Below are 21080 nucleotides of genomic sequence, written 5' to 3'. Positions count from 1 at the left end.
CATCATGTGTGCCTTCAAGTCGATTATGACTTATGGCGATCCTATGCATCAGCAACCTCCAATAGCATCTGTTATAAACCACCCTGTTCAGATCTTGTAAGTTCAGGTCTGTGGCTTCCTTTATGGAATCAATCCATCTCTTGCTTGGCCTTCCTCTTTTTCTACTCCCTTTTGATTTTCCCAGCATTATGGTCTTTTCTAGTGAATCATGTCTTCTCATTATGTGTCCAAAGTATGATAACAGTTTCATCATTTTAGCTTCTAATGATAGTTCTGGTTTAATTTGTTCTAACACCCAATTATTTGTCTTTTTTGTGATCCATGGTATCAGCAAAGTTCTCCTCCAACACCACATTTCGAATGAGTTGATTTTTCTCTTATCCACTTTTTTCACTGTCCAACTTTCATATCCATACATAGAGATTGGGAATACCATGGTCTGAATGATCCTGACTTTAGTGTTCAGCAACTCTGTTGGTATGCCATCTGTTCCTGGTGATTTGTTTCTTCCAAGCATTTTAAGAGCAGCTTTCACCTCACTTTCTACAATTTCTGGTTCTTCATCATACGGTTCCTCTGTGAATGAATCTGTCATCCTTGCATCTCTTTTATAGAGTTCTTCAGTGTATTGCTTCCATCTTCCTTTTATTACATCTTGGTCAATCAGTGTGTTCCCCTGTTGATTATTCAACATCCCTACTCTTGGTTTGAATTTCCCTTTAATTTCTCTAATAATTTGGAATAGGGATCTTGTTCTACCTTTTTTGTTGTCCTCTTCTATTTCTATACAATAACTATTGTAATAGTTCTTTGTCCCTACGTACTAGTCGCTGTATTATTGTATTTAGTGTTCTGACCATCTTTCTATCTCCTCTTTTGTTTTCCTTCTCTCTTTAACCATTTTAAGAGTTTCTTCAGTCATCCAGAGGTCTTTCTCTCCTTTTAACTAGAGGTATTGCCTTTTTGCATTCTTCCCTGATAATGTCTGACTTCAATCCATAGTTCTTCTGGATCTCTATCAACTAAGTTTAAAGCCTCAAAACTCCCCTCTCCTGCTTTTTTTTGGAGGGGGGGGCTTTGGGAAGCCACAGCTGCATCTTCAGCCCTGCCATACTTATGGCAGCCATAGTGAAAAGTTGGGGGGGTATAAAGGCAGGGCAGGGCAATACAGGCACAATTGGTGCATGAGCTGATGCCAGTAAGACCAGCTTGGGATTCAGAACTGTATCACCCTGACTGCCTCCATGGAACATCCCATTTTCCTATGGCTCCTGCTGGCAGAGATACTGCCAGTAAGCCTCCTGCTTGCACGTTCAGTGAGCAGAAGGGGGTGGTCAGTGGTGGGTGGTAAGAGGCTGGCTGAGCTGGGAGAACTGGGTGGAGGGACACCTCTGCCTAATCCATCATCCCCAACCCCAGCCTAGCATAAGGGGAGTTTGGATTGCTCTTTTATAAACCTGGTATTGTCCATAATATACTTCTGCAGATGAAAATGGTAAGGAAGCATAATTGAAATACAGTCCCTCTGTGTAGGATGATGACGAAGGCCTTAAAGTATGCACATCTTTTAGCACCATCATCTTAGTAATAATTTTTATAAGCTTCTCTGAGTGCCTTTTTTGCTTAAGGGTGGAGTATAATTGCCTTAAATAAATAAAAAATAAACAAAAAATCTCAGACATTTGTTTATCTTTAATGGTCTACTTCCAAAGTTCAAAACATTATGTAATTAAGGGAATATTTTCTTCCTTGATCTGCTCATGAACCTTTTCAGCCTTGCGCTTCTTAGAAAGGTAAGCCCCATAGTTCACGTCAGGGTGGTTGCATACAGAACAGCTTCTACACACATTACCAAAGGTCTTTCCAATGCCAGAACGTTCATCTGAAAGACACAACATTCTGTTTTAATGCTGAAAGCCATGTGCCAAGTTCAGGCGGTCAAGTCACCTAAATGTTCTTACAGGTTTAGGGATGTGGAGAGAGACTCAGACTGGGATGGCTCCAATCCATATAGTGAGTATTTTAAACATTACAATACACAGGAGAAACTGATTACTACAGAGATACAGTTTTCAGCAACATCCCCATGATACATCTAATGTACCTTCTGGCCCTGAAACACCATGGTAGACATTGCAATGGAATATTTACATCGGTTTGATTCAGTGCTAAACCTGAAGGACGGCCAAAATTTCAGCATCCTGAGCCAGGTAGGAATACTACATGTGCAGAAGGCAGTTTCCATGCATGTATCCCCAGCTGGATAGAAAACTGTTAATAATAATAATAATAAATAATAATAAATTTAATTTCTTCGTCGCCTATCTGGCCAATGGCCACTCTAGGCGACTTACAAAATTGTTAAAATACAATTGATAAAATACAGTAATACAATATAAAAACAACACATCTGCAGCAACAATATTAAAACTGGGCAGGAGGCATTTCAGTTATAATAATTAACCCTCCCCAGATACCCCGAAGGCCTGCTGAAAGAGCCAGGTCTTTAAGGCTTTCCGAAACACATTTAAAGAAGAGGCGTGCCAGAGATCTTGCGGGAGGGAGTTCCAAAGAGTGGGGGCCGCCACTGAGAATGCCCTCTCTCTTGTACCCGCCAATCTGGCTGTTTTTGTTGGCGGGATTGAGAGAAGGCCCTGTGTGGCCGATCTTGTCGGGCGGCATAATTGGTGGCGTTGAAGGCGCTCCGTGAGATAAACTGGGCCGGAACCGTGTAGGGATTTAAAGGTCAATACCAACACCTTGAATTGGGCTCGGAAAACAACTGGTAGCCAGTGTAGGTCGAACAACATTGGTGTGATGTGATCTCGGCGGCGACTATTCGTAAGTAGTCGAGCCGCCGCATTTTGTATCAGTTGTAATTTCCGGACAGTTTTCAAGGGTATCCCCACGTAGAGCACATTACAGTAGTCCAAACAAGAGGTGACCAGGGCGTGTACCACTAGTGGGAGCTGGTGAACAGGAAGGTAGGGTTGCAGCCTTCGTATGAGGTGTAGTTGGTACCAGGCTGCCCGGCTCACTGCCGAAATCTGAGCCTCCATGGACAGCCTGGAATCAAGCACAACCCCAAGGCTGCGGACCTGGTCCTTTAGGGGTAGACTCACCCCGTTGAACTTCAGGTCAATGTCGCCCAACCTTCTCTTGTCCCCCACAAGTAGTACCTCGGTCTTATCAGGGTTCAACTTCAGCTTGTTCCTTCCCATCCATCCACTCACGGATTCCAGGCACTTGGACAAGGTCTCCACAGCCAACTCTGGTGAAGATTTAAACGAGAGATAGAGCTGAGTGTCATCCGCATATTGATGACACTGCAGCCCAAATCTCCTGATGATTGCCCCCAGCGGCTTCATATAGATGTTAAATAGCATGGGAGAGAGGATAGAGCCCTGTGGCACACCACAATTGAGAGGCCAAGGGTCTGATACCTCCTACCCCAACGCTACCTGTTGGTACCTGTCGGAGAGAAAGGAATGGAACCACTGTAATACAGTGCCTCCAATTCCCAATCCCTCCAGGCGAAGCAGAAGGATACTGTGGTCGACAGTATCAAAAGCCGCTGAGAGATCGAGGAGGACAAGAAAGGTGGATTCTCCCCTATCTAATGCCCTCCTCAAATCATCTACCAGAGCGACCAAGGCTGTTTCAGTTCCGTGACCAGTCCTGAAACCCGATTGGTATGGATCCAAATAATCCGTTTCATCCAAGTGTGCTGACAACTGGTTGGCCACCACTCGCTCAATGACCTTGCCCAGAAATGGCAGATTCGAAATTGGGCGGAAGTTATCGAATACTTGGGGATCCAAGGAGGGCTTCTTTAAGATGGGCTTTACAATTGCCTCCTTGAAGGCTGATGGCATCACACCCTCTTTCAAGGATGCGTTTACCACCGCTTTGATCCCCTCGCCCAATTTCTCTCTGCAGCTCACAAGGAGCCACGAAGGGCAAGGATCAGTAAGACAAGTGGTTGGCTTCACAGATGAAAGCACCTTGTCCACTTCCTCAGAAGGGAGAAGCCGAAACTGATCCCAATTTACCGGCATGCAACTGGCCAACTCTGGTTCATCCACTGTGTCCACGGCGCACGGGATCGAGCTCCGTAAGTGTTCGATTTTATCGACGAAGTGTTTTGCTAATAAGTCACAGGAGGCCTTTGACTGTTCCAAGGGTTCCTGAGCAACTGGACCGACCAGGCTTCGGACCACCTGGAACAGCCTCCTGGGACAGCACTCCGCAGACGCAATAGAGGCAGCAAAGAAAGCCTTCTTTCCTACCTTTATTGCCACTTGGTAGGCAGCTACTGCTGCTCTAACCTGTGTCCGGACATCTTCGGAGCGGGATTTCCGCCACCGGCGCTCTAGTCGTCTCACCTCCTGTCTCAGACTACGCAACCGTGGTGTATACCATGGTGCTAGCTGAGTTCTATTCAGGGGGAGAGGACGTTTCGGAGCCACCCGGTCTAATGCCCTGATGATCCCCACGTTCCACTCCTTCACCAGGGTTTCGACCAGGCGACCTTCAGCAGGTTCCAATTCCCCAAGCACAGTCAGGAATCCATCCGGATCCATCAGGCGTCTGGGGCGGACCATTTTAATAGGTCCTTCACCCCTGCGGAGGGGGCATGGCAACGAGAAGTCCATATTTACCAGGTAGTGGTCTGACCATGACACAGGAGTGGCAAGAATCACTCCCAACTTCAGACCACTTCTCTCCTCTCCCAGGACAAATACTAGGTCGAGAGCATGACCGGCTACATGGGTGGGCCCAGTATTACTTAGGTACAGTTCCCAGGAAGCCATGGTTTCCAGGAAATCCCAAGGGGCTCCTATGAGAGCGGCCTCGGCATATAAGTTAAAGTCACCCAGAACTAACAGCTCTGGGGACAATGCCCGTACAGCCGAGACCACCTCCAGCACCTCGGCCAGGGAATCTGCCGTGCAGCGGGGTGGGCGGTACACCAGCAAGATCCCTAAACTGCCCTTCGGGCCCAACCTCCAGTACATACAATCAACAAATTGAGTCCTATGGAGGGGAGGTCTGGCAAAAACCAAGGACTCTCGATAGATGACTGCCACACCCCCTCCCCGCCTTCCCACCCTCGGCTGCTGTGCGTAACGGAAACCTGGCGGACACATGGCCTCAAGAATTGGAGCAGAGGCTTCGTCCAGCCAAGTTTCCGTAATACATGCCAGGTCTGCGCGCCCATCCAAGATCATATCATGGATGAGCGAGGTTTTCTGAGCCACAGACCTGGCATTACATAACAGCAGTCGAAGGTCGGTAGGAACCTTGCGTCCCCCAGTTTCGTCTGGTTCTGAGCAGACCCGGAACATGGGATGGATATAATGCATCTGTCCCGTGTTCCCCTATTCCGGCGTGGTCTGCTAGCAGCACCCTTCCAGCGCCTGCCGCCCAAACTTCCTATAACTTGGCCCCCCACCTCCCTCTCCGGCTTGCACATGTTCAAACACTTCCTGTCCCTGCTCTAATTGGTAAGGACTGTGCATACGGAGATCTTCCAAAAGGCTAAAATTTGCTGATTAACTGTTTTAAAACGGAACAGGGAGTGGATTCAGTCTGCCCCCTTGCTCTCTTTCCCCTGCCAAACAAACAGCTGGTTGGTGGGATATGAGTTCCTCTGAAAGGATTCCACATGTGTAGGCTGAGCTGCTCTGCTTCTACTCCTTTGGGTCAGGGCGAATGCCTCCTTTACCTTTAACAGTTGTGTGGATGAGGGAAATTCAGTGTGTACAGCTCTCATCACACCACAGTTCTGTAGGGGTTTGACAAGCTTGAGTTGCTGAAAATTCTCCATCCATACAACACTATAGGAACCCTAATGCTGAAAACCTGATAATTCTGTTATCTTTGCTTCCAAATTTGCAACTACCATTATTCTCTTATTTAGTGGTTGTTGCAATGTATTTCATCCTACCCACAGATGTTTATATTGCCTAATGCACAGGTTCCCAAACTGGGGTCCATGCACCACCAGTAGTCCGCAAGCTTCATTCAGGTAGTCTGCGACATGTCTGCAATAAAAACACGTATTCATTTTAATTGTATTTTATTGCTTCTTCTATTTCTTTCATTGTATTATATTGAAATACAATCAGAATTCTAAGGAATACAAATGGTAATGCAATGAAATACAAGATAAGAAATAAAAGAAGCAATAAAAATACAATTAAAAATCATACAGCATCTAGCACAGCACATTACAATTGCTGCAACAGGCAGAAAAATCATTAAGTGGTTCTCCAAGACCATCAGCAATTTTCAAGTGGCCCATGGGGGAAAACGTTTGGGAATCACTGGCTTAATGAACATCATCATCATTTTTGCCACTCTTATTCTATACTTCTAAGTATGAAAATCTGAATTTATAAAAATGCATACTGTATTTGTGATCATTTTATTGTGCGTATTAATCTGCTCCATAGTTCAAGTGCACCACATACATCTTTTTCAATTATCTTCAAAGAATCTTTATAAAACTTTTTAAGCTGTGGTGACAAGCGTTTTATCTGCTGTTTTAGGCTACCATTTTATTGATTTTATGTAGTTATTATATCATTTTATTTTGTTATTGTTGGCAAGTGTCCTGAGAGAACTTGTTGGGGGATAAGATGTGGGGGTAGGGATGGAGGGAATCAGCTTATTTCCATTCCTGTATCAGCTTCACATATGCCAGTTTCACATGTGCACAATCATAGGTCTGTCTGATCCAGTTGTGGATTAAAAAACAAATGTGTGAAAAATGCATTTAGATCATAAGCATTTTGTGTTGTATTCAAAGCTGCTGTTCTGCTATCACAACAGACTTCCATTTGTGCAATGAAACACCCCCTTCCCTCTTCTCCCCTGCAGCCCTGTGCATCCTCAAAATTTGCTCAAAGGATTGTAGGACCCTCTGGAGCCTCTTTGGCTGTGTACTGGGACAGGAGAGAAAGGGGAAGTCCCGCTGCACAAGGAGAACAGTGCTTGTGTACCTCTGGCTACAACCCCTAGTATGCATTTTATGTGCATTCTTCACCTAAAATACACATTTTGTATGATTTTCAATGCATTTCCCTCCAAATACGCACATTTGTATGCATTGTTTCCATAAAATACACATTTTTGGAACTGAAACAAAATTTGAAGAAGTGTGTGATCCAGTTGAAAGCTGCATTCTGATCTGCATCTGCATACTGATCCAAGACCATCAAATTAGATTGGTTTGCTTTAAAATACAGCCTGAGTAAATTTCTTCTTGGGTACAGATTACTAATTCAATCAACCAACAAAAATCTTTGAAAACGATTTCAGCAAAATGTAGGACTTTACAGACAGATGTGCTGTATTGTTTCCTTCAGGGAAGATTATTAACTTTGGGGTTGTATCCAGTGCTGCTGTTCTGCTTGCACAGTGGAACTTCCCACTCCTCTCCCCTGCCCTGAAGGCCCGTGTACCCTCAAAATCTGCTTCAGAGGGTTGGTGGACTCCCCAAAGCAGATTTTGGGGGCACATGAGGAGAGGAAGTCCTGTTATATAAGTTCACGCAGAGTTGGATACAATCCTTTATCTGCTGCCTGTCCTCTTCTGTTCTATATTAATTCCTAAATAATTGTGAATTTGTTAAGTTTGTAGCCTGAGATTCTGTTGAAATAACTTGAAATATTTCCTTAACAGTCAAATGCTCCAATGTATTTGTGATGATAAACTGGGTAGCAGGGAAAAGGCAATACAGTAAGGATTCTAGGAGTTATGAATTACTAAATACTGCCTTTATGTTACTACAGCTTGCCCAAAATCTAGGAGGGGTCCAGTGGATGTGCTTCTTTACTCTTTTAAACATATATGCTTAACTGACTCAAGAGTATACAAGAACTGGGTAAGCAAATACCCTAGATAATTCAAAACAAAGAGATAAATATGAATATATTCATATAGGGCTGTTCACACATTCAGGCACCTGAATAGCATAGTGGGCAGCGTGATCATACCTGCCTAACTTATTTCTACCTTCCCAGCATTTGATGTAACATGGCAATGTCATATACTTAGACCCATATTATTTAGAGCCTTTGACAGCTGTCATTCAGTTTAACAACTTTCATGGTGGCTCATCAAATAATTAAACCTCATTAAAATAATAAAAAACAATCACAATAAAGCACAACAATTAAAATCAGCAGAAAGCAGAGAGAAGTAGCATGTTATTATTATTTATTTATTAAATTTATATCCTGCCCTTCCTCCCAGGAGGAGCTCAGGGTGGCAAACAAAAATATTAAAAGCACTTTAAAACATCTTAAAAACAAAATGCTTTAAAGCATCTTTAAAACATCTTTTAAAAAGTTTAAAACATCTTTACAAGCAATTCCAACACAGACACAGACTGGGATAAGGTCTTTACTTAAAAGACTTGATAGACTCCTTACAAACAGGAGCTCGAATAATGTAATATTTGCCTGTTATCAGACATATGCATCTAGGAATCCACACATGCATACCATTTAGATATTACATCAGAGATGTGGAGGCTGGCATGGGGTGGAGCAGGCAACCCAGAGTTGCGCATACAAGGGGGAGAAGCTGGCCTTAAAATGGTGCTCAAACAAAGCAGTTTATTAGGCTGCAGACACATGAGTTGCTTCAAAAGCAGACAAACCGTTTTCTCTGGCTGCATTTTGAAACAACTCTGGCTATGGCTGGACACATCTTCCTTCCCCGCTGCTGATTAGGACCACCCAGAGCAAAGCATTGGGCCTATCAGTGTGTCTCCCTGAGCCTATAGCAAAGCATTTTCATTGGATACATCTAGATTGGCAACAGAGTTGATGGCCAATCATTTTTAAAGTCTGTGTGAAGCTGACTTCAAGATAAAGTGTGCTGGAGTTGCAACTTCCAAGGTTTGGGAGTAAAAGGTAGCGGAGTTTATCAGGCGTCATGTGTCCCCATGTTCAGAAAATGGAGGTGAAGGTGCACTGAAGCCAGAAAACTGCAACATGTCTCCTCCTTCATATGCAGGTGGCACAATGCATTTTGACACCAGGAGGCAAAGGGCCTTCATGTGTCCTACTCCGGAACACCAGTTAAATCAACTCACTGATAAAAGATAGCAGAAAGCATATGTTTTAGCTGAGGTATTTTAACTCATATACTAGACTGAGTAAGAGACATGATGGCCCTTTGCCCCTCAAGGAACAGCATTAGATGAAAACACATTGGGCAATTCCCCTATCATGACTACTTTCAAGCACCAGTTTTGATGCTGACCCTTTTCCCTCAATCCACGAGTTGAGACAGGTAAGCACAGTCTTGTGAACAGGCCCACAGTAAATAGTTACTTTCAAAGAATATAATCCTAAATCCTTACGTGGAATATGGCCAGTATATTTGGGCAACATCCCTTCAGGCCTGTAGAATCTCTGGTGTGGGCGTAATTCTTTGGGTTTGATTCCCTGCACTTCTTCCCTACAAAATAAATTTTTCATAAATGTTTTGGTGTTTGTCATTTTCTAACTTTCTTGACTATCAACAACACATTTTACATAGCTTTGGTTATGACTGGAATAGCAAATGTGAGAATCTTGTCAAATTCTTCCTGGTAGTTTTCTTCAGTTAACTGGTAAACCTTAATTTTTTGACAAAGTTCATATTTTCTCCTTACAGATACTCTATGCCTTTAACTGCTGTGTGAGAAGACAGAAAATTTGGCTTTTTCACAGTTCTTAAGAAGAGTCCACAGTTCAACAGGTGGATCTGGTAGCCAGTGAGGCTTGGCTTTCGTTCTTCCTGCTCCAAAGAGGCAAAGTAAGTGCATTCCTTTTGAATCCACTGCTTAGCAAGGATGTTTTAAAGGGGAGGAGCAGCAGGCAGTGTGTATGGGTATGTATGTGTGTGTGGATTTGAAACTATCTTCCCGCTTCAACTTTTGACACCAATGAAGCATCCTGACACAAGACTCAACCTGATATCATGTTGAGAAAGGAACTCTCTGCCACCCCATGTTGCCAGTGCGGTGTTGTTTTTAAATTACACCTGTGGTGGGTTATAGTTGAACAGGATCAGGAACCTGTTGGCCTCCAGATGCTGTTGGCCACTGGCCATGCTGGCTGAGGCTGATGGGAATTGGAGCCCAACAACATCTAGAAGGGCTACAGCTTCCCCATCCCGGGAATTTGGATTTTCTAACCAGGTTTTTCCAGGTTTTCATCTCTCTTCTCACCATTTATGAAAAATGACCAAAACAACAATTCAAACTATAGGAAGTCAGCATAATTTATGCCAGGGTAAATTATGCTGGTGTAATTTATCCCTGTTCCAAACGCCATTCAGGAGCAGGGCTACTGCTGGCTGAGCCTGCCCAAGCCTGGCACAGGGAACACTAGCCTTTCAAATAGAGTTTGACTTACAGTACATTGACCTTTTTGCCAGTGTAACTTTTGCTAGATTATTAGTTCATGTGACCAAGCTGAACAGGGTTTGGAATAGGGGTAAGTCTCCCCCTGCTCCATCCTGGCACTCCCCTGGAGCACCCCTTTTTGTGACTTATCCTTCCTTCAGCTCAGCTGGCTAAGCCCCAGCTGAACTGGGATGATGGATTTCAGTGTAGCCCTGGCTGTGCCCAGGCTCGAGCTGGCTCAGCTAGAGATCCACCCATTCTAAATGCTGCTCATCCTGGCAGATCTTGGGTTTGGATTGGTCCCCAAGATATTTAATAATAATTTTTCAAAGCACAGGGAGGTATAAAAATAAGAGAAACGCAATATTTGAACATATATAAATGAATAACATCAGGTAACATAGTGCTGGAATGACTTCTGGGAAGTGGCATACTCAAGTAAAGATCTTTATGCCAACGTACTTGGATTCCTCACTATCAGGTTCATGCTTGACTCTATCCAAGGAGTGCTTAAAATCTTGATAGCAATTCTCTGCCATCACATGGTAACGAACTCCATGACCAAACTCTGTGACCCTAGACCTTGGCACAAAACCAGTCCAGCCTGGCATGGGTGGCTCAAGTAGACTTCTTTTTGTTTCCACAGGCCCTGCAAAGTGATCAAATGGGACATTATCTGAAAGCTTATTGAGGCTAACAGCAACCATACATGGAGAAAGGAGAATGACACAAATTGGGTCCATCAAATTAGCACCCTGTTCTTTAACTTGCATCATCTGTCTTTTCCACCTGGATCTGGTTGGTAGATCTTGGGGTTCTAGTAAAAAACGAAGTGGATCCAACAAGCCTAAAGTCTGCCTGACCTTTCATCAAACATTAGCCATTGATAAACATTAACTACGGGTAGAGGGGAATATTAACTTAAGGTGCTCTTTAAAACACTCCAGTTTCAGGAGAAAGGGCAAAAGACTTGAATACAATTCCCATCAGCCAGGAAGAGAAACAGCCATATAATAATAATTATTATTGTTGCTATTAATTTGATTTTTTTACCCATCCTTCACCCTAATGTTCCAAGGCAGCTCACAACAATTTAAACTATAACATTAAAAACAGTCTAAAACAAATTACAATCACAAGAATAAGGTGAGTCCTAAAAATATACACCTCAAGTCTCAGAGCCAGGGTAAAGAGGTACATCTTCAGGACTTATCATGGGTCTAGATAAAAAAATCTAAATATTCTAAGAAACGTCCAAAGCTAGAGGTCTTAACAACTTTTAAAGAAAGTGTGTGTTGGTTGTACCCAAACGACCGTAGAGTCTGAAGCAAAGTAATGAATACATGCACTTTGTATTAATTAAACAGTGGAGATCAGTGCTCAAGTTTAACAGCCAACATTAAGGCAAACGTGGTAGATGATCATATATGCTAATAACAATCTGAATTCTGCAAGTGCAGGTGCAGCCAAAGCATGCACAAGAGGGAGGTCTCAGCAGGCTTGGAAAAAACAAGTATTACAGAAGTATAAAAAATCTTTGGGGGTAAAAAAAAATCTAAATTGGGGGATGGGGAGAGAACAGCCCGATGAAGATTGAGCATGCTCAGTGGCCACAGAATGCTGACCAACTATTGGGTCAAATGGAGGGCAGAAAAGCACGTGGGAGGGTATATGGAATGAAACATTCTGAATGGGAGCAAACCACACTGTAACATTTTGTTGCAGGCCCCATGGTACATGCATATTAGGTTTTTACAAGTTAGAAGCCTCCTTTTTGGAAAATTAACTCTGAACACGCATTGCTTCCTTTCTATTTCTCCAGCTGAGTTTTAGAGGTCATGGGGGCAAGTCCATGTAGCTGTAGATAAAAATCTCAGACAGAAAGCAATTTCAGTTGCTCCTTGTCTGTAATAACAAAGCTATTAGGGCCCTTTGTCATGGCTTAGTGCCGCTAGTCCCAGAGATGAAATTCTTTACAAAAGACCTGGGAAAAGCTGCTAGTATTTCTCTCAAAGAGGGAACTGTCATTACCCCCTTAACCACTACAATTCATCAAAACAGGCGTAGTATCTCCTGTGCCTTCCCGTACAACATTCAGGCCACACATGGATCACTGCTGTGAATTTCCCCTACAGCAAAGAAAACAAGCCTTTGCTACTAGAATTTGTTGTCTGTACATGGTGGCACAGGAACAAAGGTCAATGTTTCACTTTAAAAGAAAATCTGTCTGAAAGTTTCCATATTCTATTAAAAAAAGAAAAGAACAGAAAACATTCACAACAAGTTTTTTTCCCTCCACAATGGCTCACAGTAAATTGAACGTTTACTCCGCTACTCAGCCCACTGAAAATATTTAAAAAAAACATTTGTTCAGTATGACTGAAGATGGAAATATGTAATACTGTATGGCAAAAAGCCAAAAGCTGAAATTTTTGGGGAGGAGTCATGAAATTTAGGGAGTTAGGAAAGAAAGTTGGGATCAAAAAGAGTCGAAGATGGTCTAGTCAGGAACAAAACTGATATTCTAGTAGTGTGTCATTAAGCCACAAGTGGAACATGCCCTGCTCTAAAATAAGGTCACATTAGTGGCACTGCCACCAGTTTGATGTTTCCTTTAAGAGGTGGAGGTGAAGAGAGAGAGAGAGAGAAATACTGTAGTGTTAAAAGTGGGGCCTGTGATGTAGGCTAGGGTAAAAGGTGATGCCCTGGATCTGAAAAGATGATGATGCTATTTCATTTATGAATCACTTCTTATGAAGTATCTTGAAGCAATTTCACAATACAATAAAAACATATATAAACAATTGCATATATAAAAACAACTTAATCACAACATATAAAAAGTTAAAGCAATTATATATATATAAGCAATTTCAAATCCAATACAGATACCAACTGGGAGGCTTGCTGAAAGTGGAAAGTCTTCAACAGATGGTGAAAAGACAATAAAAATGGCTCCTGTCTATTATGCAATGGAATTCCAAAGGGTAGGGGCCACATTAGAGGTCCAATTCCACCTTTGTGTGGAACAGTCCTCCTGCTAAGATGGTATCTTAAGGATATCTTCTCCTACAGAACACAGTGATCGGTTGGGTATATAAGGGATAAGATGATCTTTTAGAAATCCTGGTCCCAAGCTGCATAGGGCTTTATTCATCAGTATCAGCACCTTGCTCTGGACAAGAGGCTACTGTAAGGACAGAATATGGAGAAACCAACTGGTTCCTCATTGGAAAGGGTATGAGACAGGGGTGTATTTTATCACCCTATTTGTTTAATCTATATATAGAACATATCATACGGAAAGCGGGATTGGACCAAGATGGAGGTGTGAAAACTGGAGGGCGAAATATCAATAATTTAAGATATGCAGACAATACCATACTACTAGCAGAAACCAGTAATGATCTGAAACGAATGCTGATAAAAGATAAAGAGGAAAGCACAAAAGCAGGACTACAGCTGAACGTCAAGACTAAAGTAATGACAACAGAAGATAATGAGGACACTGAACTTGTCAAGGATTATCCATTCCTTGGCGCAGTCATTAACCAAAATGGAGACAGTGCTCAAGAAATCAGAAGAAGGCTAGGACTGGGGAGTATAACTATGACAGAACTAGAAAAGGTCTTCAAATGCAAAGATATATCACTGAACACTAAAGTCAGGATCATTCACACCATGTTATTCCCAATCTCTATGTATGGATGTGGAAATTGGACAGTGAAAAAAGTGGGTAAGAGAAAAATCAACTAATCTGAAATGTGGTGTTGGAGGAGAGCTTTGCAGATACCATGAACCATGAAAAAGACAAATAGAGTGTTAGAACAAATTAAACCACAACTATCACTAGAAGCTAAAATGATGAAACTGAGGTTATCATACTTTGGACACATCATGAGAAGACATGATTCACTAGAAAAGACAATAATGCTGGAAAAACAGAAGGGAGTAGAAAAAGAGGAAGACCAAACAAGAGATGGATTGATTCCACAATGGAAGCCACAGACCTGAACTTACAAGATCTGAATAGGGTAGTTTACCACAGATGCTACTGGAGGTCACTGATTCATAGGGTTGCCTAAGTCATAATCGACTTGAAGGCACACAACACACACACACAGCAGCACCTTGAACTTAGCATGGTAGCTAAAGTTGAAGGCAAGTAAACACGACATGTTAGTATTCTTACCAAGGTGGATGGAAGGTTTTATTTGAATAGAACTATATTTCATCTGTGGATCAGCAATGTGTATTTAACATTCCAAGCTAAGCCATGTTCCATACTATATCTGACACAATTCCATTCAGACTTCTGAGCTTTCCACTCCTTCCCCTTCTTTTTAGCTTCATTTTCTTCCTTTTTGCTTGCTTCCTGCATCCTTCCAGCTGCATGTTCTAGGCTATCTCATTCCTAATGTAATGGCTGCTCACTTTGTAGCCCTGTATCTCCTCAGTTGACAATCATCATGAAAAATAGGAAATTTCCTCTTGAATAAGAACCATACACTGAAACTTAGTCTAGTGTAACCAATTACCAAGTTTTAACAATCGTCCTGCCATTGTCTGCTTACCCCCAAAATTGTGTCTGGTCTTAAATATTAAAGACTGTCACATATGACAGCAGTAGTGTAGTGGCAAATTCAGAAGTGCAAGGTCCCTTCACCATAGTCACAGCCATGCCCCTCCCCTTTTTTTTGCTGAATGAGATCCTTGTTAATGCCTTCTCCCACAATAAGAGACATCCTTAGGAGCCAATCAGCCTGAAAGAGGAGTGTGTTAGCTACTAAAAAGAGTCTTTTCAGTGGCTGACTCACCTCCTTTCACTCTGACTGGCTCCAATCAGCAAGAAAGAACAAGGAAGCATGTTAGAAGACTCTTCTCAATGGCTAACACATTCCCCTTTCATAGTGATTGGCTCGTAGGATGCTGGAGACATAGGGACCCTGTTGGAACCCTGCTCCCCAAAAACTAAAGGGTCTAAGACACACACCCCGAGACCCCAGATGACTACACACCTGTATGACAGAGAATCTAAGGATGCCCTGTGCAAGGGGCTTTCTAGAGAGATGTAGCCTAAGAGCCCTTTATGTGATCCACCTCCACAATTCTAGATACATCATACATTTAAAGCACATGGCTTCCCGCAAAGAAACCTGGGAACTAGTTACATTAAAGGTGTAAGGTCTACCTCACAGAGAGGTAAACTACAGTTCCCAGGATTCTTTCGGGGAAGCTGTGTGCTTCAAATGTATTGTGTAGATGTGGAAACATGGACTCTGCTGCACTGCAGAAACTAAAGCAGAAGCTTAGAATTAAGAGCCGCCTCTCTGATAAGTGTCAACATGATAAACATTTCAAGTAGATTTGGCTAAGCCCAAATTGATTAGAAATGAGGCATACTATACCCAGCACATAGGGATGACGTTTGCAATTATAATCATCAAGTACGTTTATTATATCTTCATTCGAGCAAAGAGGTGGTAGCTGCGGTGCTGTAGCTGCCGTGATCCTCATTTCATCCGTCTGGTCACTCTTTCTCTTAGTAGCATCACGAAATGCATTCACACACCACACAGAATCATTTCCAAAACTAGTGCCAATTTGGTAGAATCTAAGAGGGATGTAGCCTAGAAAAGGCAACAGAAGTTCACAACCATCATGAAGAAGCCACCAACAGGATAGTCTAGGCTTTCCTTCAGCAGAATTTCCTTTGTCAGTCAGCAGCCCCATGACCATCACATGGATAATCTTGTTTACTCATTATTTTGTGTACATGGGTTTTGTACAGTCATGGAAGCCAACTTACTGTTCTGTGCATTCATAGTAAATGTGTCAAAAAGATGATGTGGTGGGTAATGATGTTTAATGATTTTTTAGGAATTATGTTGATAGGTTTTTGCAATAAGGTTTTAATGTTTAAGATTTACTATTCTGTGTCTGTTAGATTGTGGGGGTGTGTACAACTGTTTGGGGGAGCAAGGGAAAAATGTACATGTGTGTTTGAGGGCTACTGTGCTGCAGTGGCACAAAGCAGGACAAAGGAGCTCCAGTACTGAGGCTGTAATAGTGCTTAAACATGTTGGGAACTCAGTATCTTGGCCACTGCCAAGTTATGAGGACTGGGTAAGCGGTTTGGATGCAGAACTGTGACTGGGGGCTCCAAGAAAGAAGAGGAAGCCTAAACAGAGAGCAGTTATTTGAAAACTTGCTGTAAAGGAATGGATTGTTTTTGTACTTATGTGGAAGTTAGACTGGTTTGGAATCCTGTGCCTTGGGGTGAGCGGCTGGCTCTGCTGGCCAGATGAGTTTCTTTTGTTAAGCTAGTGGCCAGTTTGCTAATGGGTCTTTCAGGTGCCCAGCATCTGGTGAATGGGCCAGGAAGATCCTTTTGTCACTGAAACTCTTCAGGAGAGCCTCCCCCCCCCCCTCCTGGCGGCTAGCAGAGTTTGTGCTTTGAGTGGGTTTAGAGTTGTGTCTGAGAAAGACTGGGAACGGGAGGCAGGCAGAGAGGCTGTCTCTCTGCGCCATGGCTTTAGGATGCCTCCTGTAACCCTGATAGAAAAGCTGGATATTGGACTGCTGATGCCTTGAATCCCTCCATCCTAAGCTCAGGTTGGAATGTGTGTAAATAAACAAACCATATTTCATAAAGACACCACAGTCTCCGCTGACCTTCTTCCCAAGGAAACCAAGCCCAGGACAGGTGCAGGGACCCCTGGAAATCTCACCGCTTGGAGATTGGGGAGGCGCGCAACAATATTGTTCTCAGCACCACTCTCCCTAAATGGTTCGCTATGGTTGCAATGTCATGTGCTCTTAACTCTGTTTCTGATCCTTTTTTATTGCTGGTATTGTTGTGACACAAGAGCAAAACTGAATTTTTGAGAAAACAAGCTCCACACTAGTTTTTAAAATCTTACATTATAGCATAAACTGTTTGGTTTGTTTTATATCTTTTGGTGTCCCTTTGTTCACTTTATCCGTAACACCCTTTTTTTTTTATGAAACAAAGAATATGCCAGTCATCTTTATCTGAAAGAGCGCCTCCAGCTTCATCAAGGATGCCGTGCAACAAGATCAGCCTCAAAAGGCCTCCTCTGTCCCACCAGTTAAAACAGCTAGACTGGTGAGGACTAGGGAGAGGGCTTTTCCTATTGCGGCTCCCACTCTGTGGAATTCCCTCCCAAACGATCTCCGTCATGCCCCAGCTATGATGTGCTTCCGCTGTGCCTTGAAGACCTGGCTCTTCAGGCAGGTTTTTGGGGTGGGTTAGGTTTATTACTACTGTTGAGATTTTAATGTTTTAATGTATTTGTATGTTTTTATTCTGTACGTTGCCCAGAGTGGCTGGACAACCAGCCAGATGGGCGACTAATAAATCTAATTAAATAAATAAATAAATCTAATTCCTGTGTTCATACTAAAGTTTTCTTCAGCAAATGTCTATTTAAAACTTAGCATGTTGAAAAAGTCAAAGCAAACACCCACTTTTACACTTAGTTCCCTGCCTTTTATTTTATTTTAATTTGTATTCTAATTTTGTTTTTAAATATGTTTTATAATTGTATGCTGTAATCCATTAAAATTCGTATTTTAAATGTGGTTTTATCTTGTTGTACACCGCCCTGAGAGCTCGTTGCTATAGGGCGGTTTAAAAGCGTAATTAAATAAATAAATAAATAAATAAATTTATTCTTCATCAGCAGAATTAAATACATCCACAAATGGATTTTATAGGCTTTAACAGAGAAGCACCTTGGTGAGGCAGAAACTGACAAGAGAATCTCAGTGCTTGAGATTGGGGAGGCGCACAACAGTACTCTGGATGTAGTGGACTTATGAGGGGGCTATTTAGATAATTGATGTTTATGACTTTATTTATTAACTTTGTGACAAACCAGGTCTGTGATATTTGGGAGATCTCATTCGGCTGAGGGATCTCACAGGTTCTTCACCCCTGAGATAGGGCTTTAGCTTCAGGGATGGTTTTCTTGATTTAGCAGTTAACACTGCAGTACTGGGTCAATCCAGTTCAATTATATAGCATTTTATGGCAACTAGATAGCTTTAGTAGGCTAATAAAATGATAATCCTGTTTAGTACTAGTGTTTATCAGTGTGTTAAGCCACAACTGCATTAAAACAAAGCGACCTGTCTGAGAGAGCAAGTGTGTAGAAGCCATTCTTTGGCTCTCATTTTTAGAAGGCCATTTTACCCTCTGCCAAATTATCATCTGAGAAATGGGGTCAAAATTCAGATCAAGACTCTCAGTTTTTTACCTGTGTATCCTGGTATTAAAGGGTGGTGGTCATCTACTTCTCGCCAAAATGCTTTCATGCTTTTTCAAACTATGATGAAAGAAAGTAAACACAATTGAATCCATATCCTAATATTAATAAGCCTGTTCAAGAAATATCCCAGTCAACACGTATTGACTTTCCAGCTTGTCAAAAAGTCGGGGTGACTAACGTATGGCCTTCTAGATGTTGCTGAACTACAATTCCTATTGCTGGTCATCATCCATATTGGCTAGGGCTGATGGAAGTTGTATTCAGCAATCGGAGGGCCACAGGTGAGCCACCAGGGCCGGTTCTAAAGGGTGGCCAGGTGGGGTACTGGCCCGAGGGCCCCTGGATCTACAGGGGCCCTCTGCTCCCTTCTGTGATCCACAGCAAGAGCCACGGATCGCAGGACAGGAGGAGCTTCCGAGCCGCCTGCCATCCCCCGCTTCACCTACCTTTCTCTCTGCTGTTTTTTGCAGTGCGCACAGGGTTGCCATCAATCAAGATGGCAGCCAAGGTTGCCGTAAGGGGCTGAAGCCTCTGCCGCCATCTTGGTTGATGGCAGCAATGTGCGTGCCATCAACCAAGATGGCAGCAGAGGCTTCAGCTCCTTACTGAAACCTCGGCCGCCATCTTGATTGATGGCAACCCTGCGTGCGCAGTGCACGCAGCCACAAAAAATAGCAGAGAAAGATAAGTGAAGCGGGGGGATGGCGGGTGGCTCGGAAGCTCCTGTCCTGTGATTTGCAGCTCCTGCTGTGGATCGCTGAAGGAGAGCGGAGGGGCCCAGGGCAGGCTGGTGCCCAAGGGCCCTGGCATGCCTGGAGCAGGCCCTGTGAGCCACCCCTGCTTTAAGCAGTTGCTCCATTCTCTGTGTTAAAACATTACAAAAGAACCATCTTCTCTGTTCATAGGAAGTAACTATGACCAGCAAGTTTTCCAAACAGACTCAAAACTCTTTAGACTTCATTTACGGTGCAGTGCTAGTTATTCTATACATGCCTACTCATGAGTAAGAAAACTGAGTTCAGTGGGGCTTGCAGCATTAATTGTACAGGAAACCTGTAAATTGGATGGAGGAGGAAAAAGACTTCAAATGAACCAGTGGCAGCTGGTGCTCTCTAAAACTGTTGGGGCTGCTAGAAGGTCAGAAGGCATGGCCAACAAGGTCACAGGGACATGGCCAAGTCTGGTTTTCTTCCCATCCTCCTGCATTGATAGATTCTGTGGATGCTTAAACATTGCAGTTTTAGAAATAGAATCTAAAGAAACTGAAAACTGTATTTGGTTTAGAAGGAGTCCACAAAAGACAATAATATTATAAATAAAACAAAACCAGCATTTATATATGTATAAACACAATGGTTAGAGCATTGGACTAGGATCTGGAAGATCCCCATTCAGCCATGAACAACACTAAAAACTCTTTTAAACAACTCTCGCCTTCTGCTTGCACACACACACATACCACAGTGGCCACTTTTTTCTTTCAAGCTACATCTGGTTAGATGCAAAACGTCAGTCAACTCCTCCCCCCACACACACATGCAAAGAGCACTCCATTTGGGTCCTGCTTTTCCCTACTCCCTCCCTCCCTCCCTCCCTCCCTCTCCAACAGTCAGCAAACGGCCCATCAGGACCACAGCATACCCCCCATGCCACTCTGTGTTTTTCCCCCCTTGCTCCCCATGCAGCAACATACACCCACCCACCTACTCTGCACAATCAAATAGGAACTGAACTCACACAGAAATTTTGCTGTCACTTTCAAAGGCTGGCTGCAGAGAAAGAATCATGCTTCTTGCTACTTGCAAAAAAATGAGGGAACAGCAACACAAACTCAAGAGAGGAGCCAATGCAGATTGCAAATCTGCATCAGATTGGTTTAGATTGAAATGCATGCCTCTGAGCATTGGGGAGGCTCTTCATAGTCTTCCAATGCATTTCTGAGATACTCCTCCTGGTTGGTTAGAGCTTATTCTAAGGGAAATAAAATAAAAATGGAGCTCGGGGAGGTGCTGAGGGGACCTCTACCCCTCTGCCTCCCCATTAGAATTTATTATTGTTACTACATGGGTGGGACCATAGCAATGATTGTGATTGGCTGTGCTATTCAGGGATGATCGGCCAGAATAGAAGATGGAGAGAAACAAGTCCAGAGTGTCTTTAAATGTGACATAATGTATTGAATATAAATGTAAGGAACAGAGAAGGGAGTGAGCTATAGCTTTGGAGGTTTAGGCTGGTTAGGGTGAGCTGTGCTCCATATACCGTTAATGAGGGGCCTCCACTGAAAGGAACGTAAGAACCAGAGTCTAATACTCTAATACCATTAATGTTTTTAATTGTTGTTGTGTTTTAATATATTTTGAAGTCTGTTTTTATGA

General features: G+C 42.9%; 1 protein-coding gene across 1 annotated transcript; it reads right to left on the bottom strand.

The window, feature by feature from the left end:
* Positions 1–1721: 1721 nt before the first annotated feature.
* Positions 1722–20689, bottom strand: SPMIP5 (sperm microtubule inner protein 5). Its single transcript, XM_061637699.1, has 6 exons — positions 20440–20689; positions 18691–18759; positions 15817–16038; positions 10871–11057; positions 9380–9477; positions 1722–1882 (listed from the first exon to the last, which is right to left on the bottom strand). Exons 2-6 carry the CDS (start codon positions 18746–18748, stop codon positions 1722–1724), a joined length of 726 nt encoding a protein of 241 aa, XP_061493683.1. The 5' UTR covers positions 18749–18759; positions 20440–20689.
* Between the last annotated feature and the right edge of the window lie 391 nt (positions 20690–21080).

This window comes from Rhineura floridana, chromosome 7 (genome assembly GCF_030035675.1).
Source record: "Rhineura floridana isolate rRhiFlo1 chromosome 7, rRhiFlo1.hap2, whole genome shotgun sequence".
NCBI lineage: Eukaryota > Metazoa > Chordata > Lepidosauria > Squamata > Rhineuridae > Rhineura > Rhineura floridana.
Note: the sequence above shows the minus strand (reverse complement) of the source record. Positions and strands in the feature narration are given on the sequence as shown.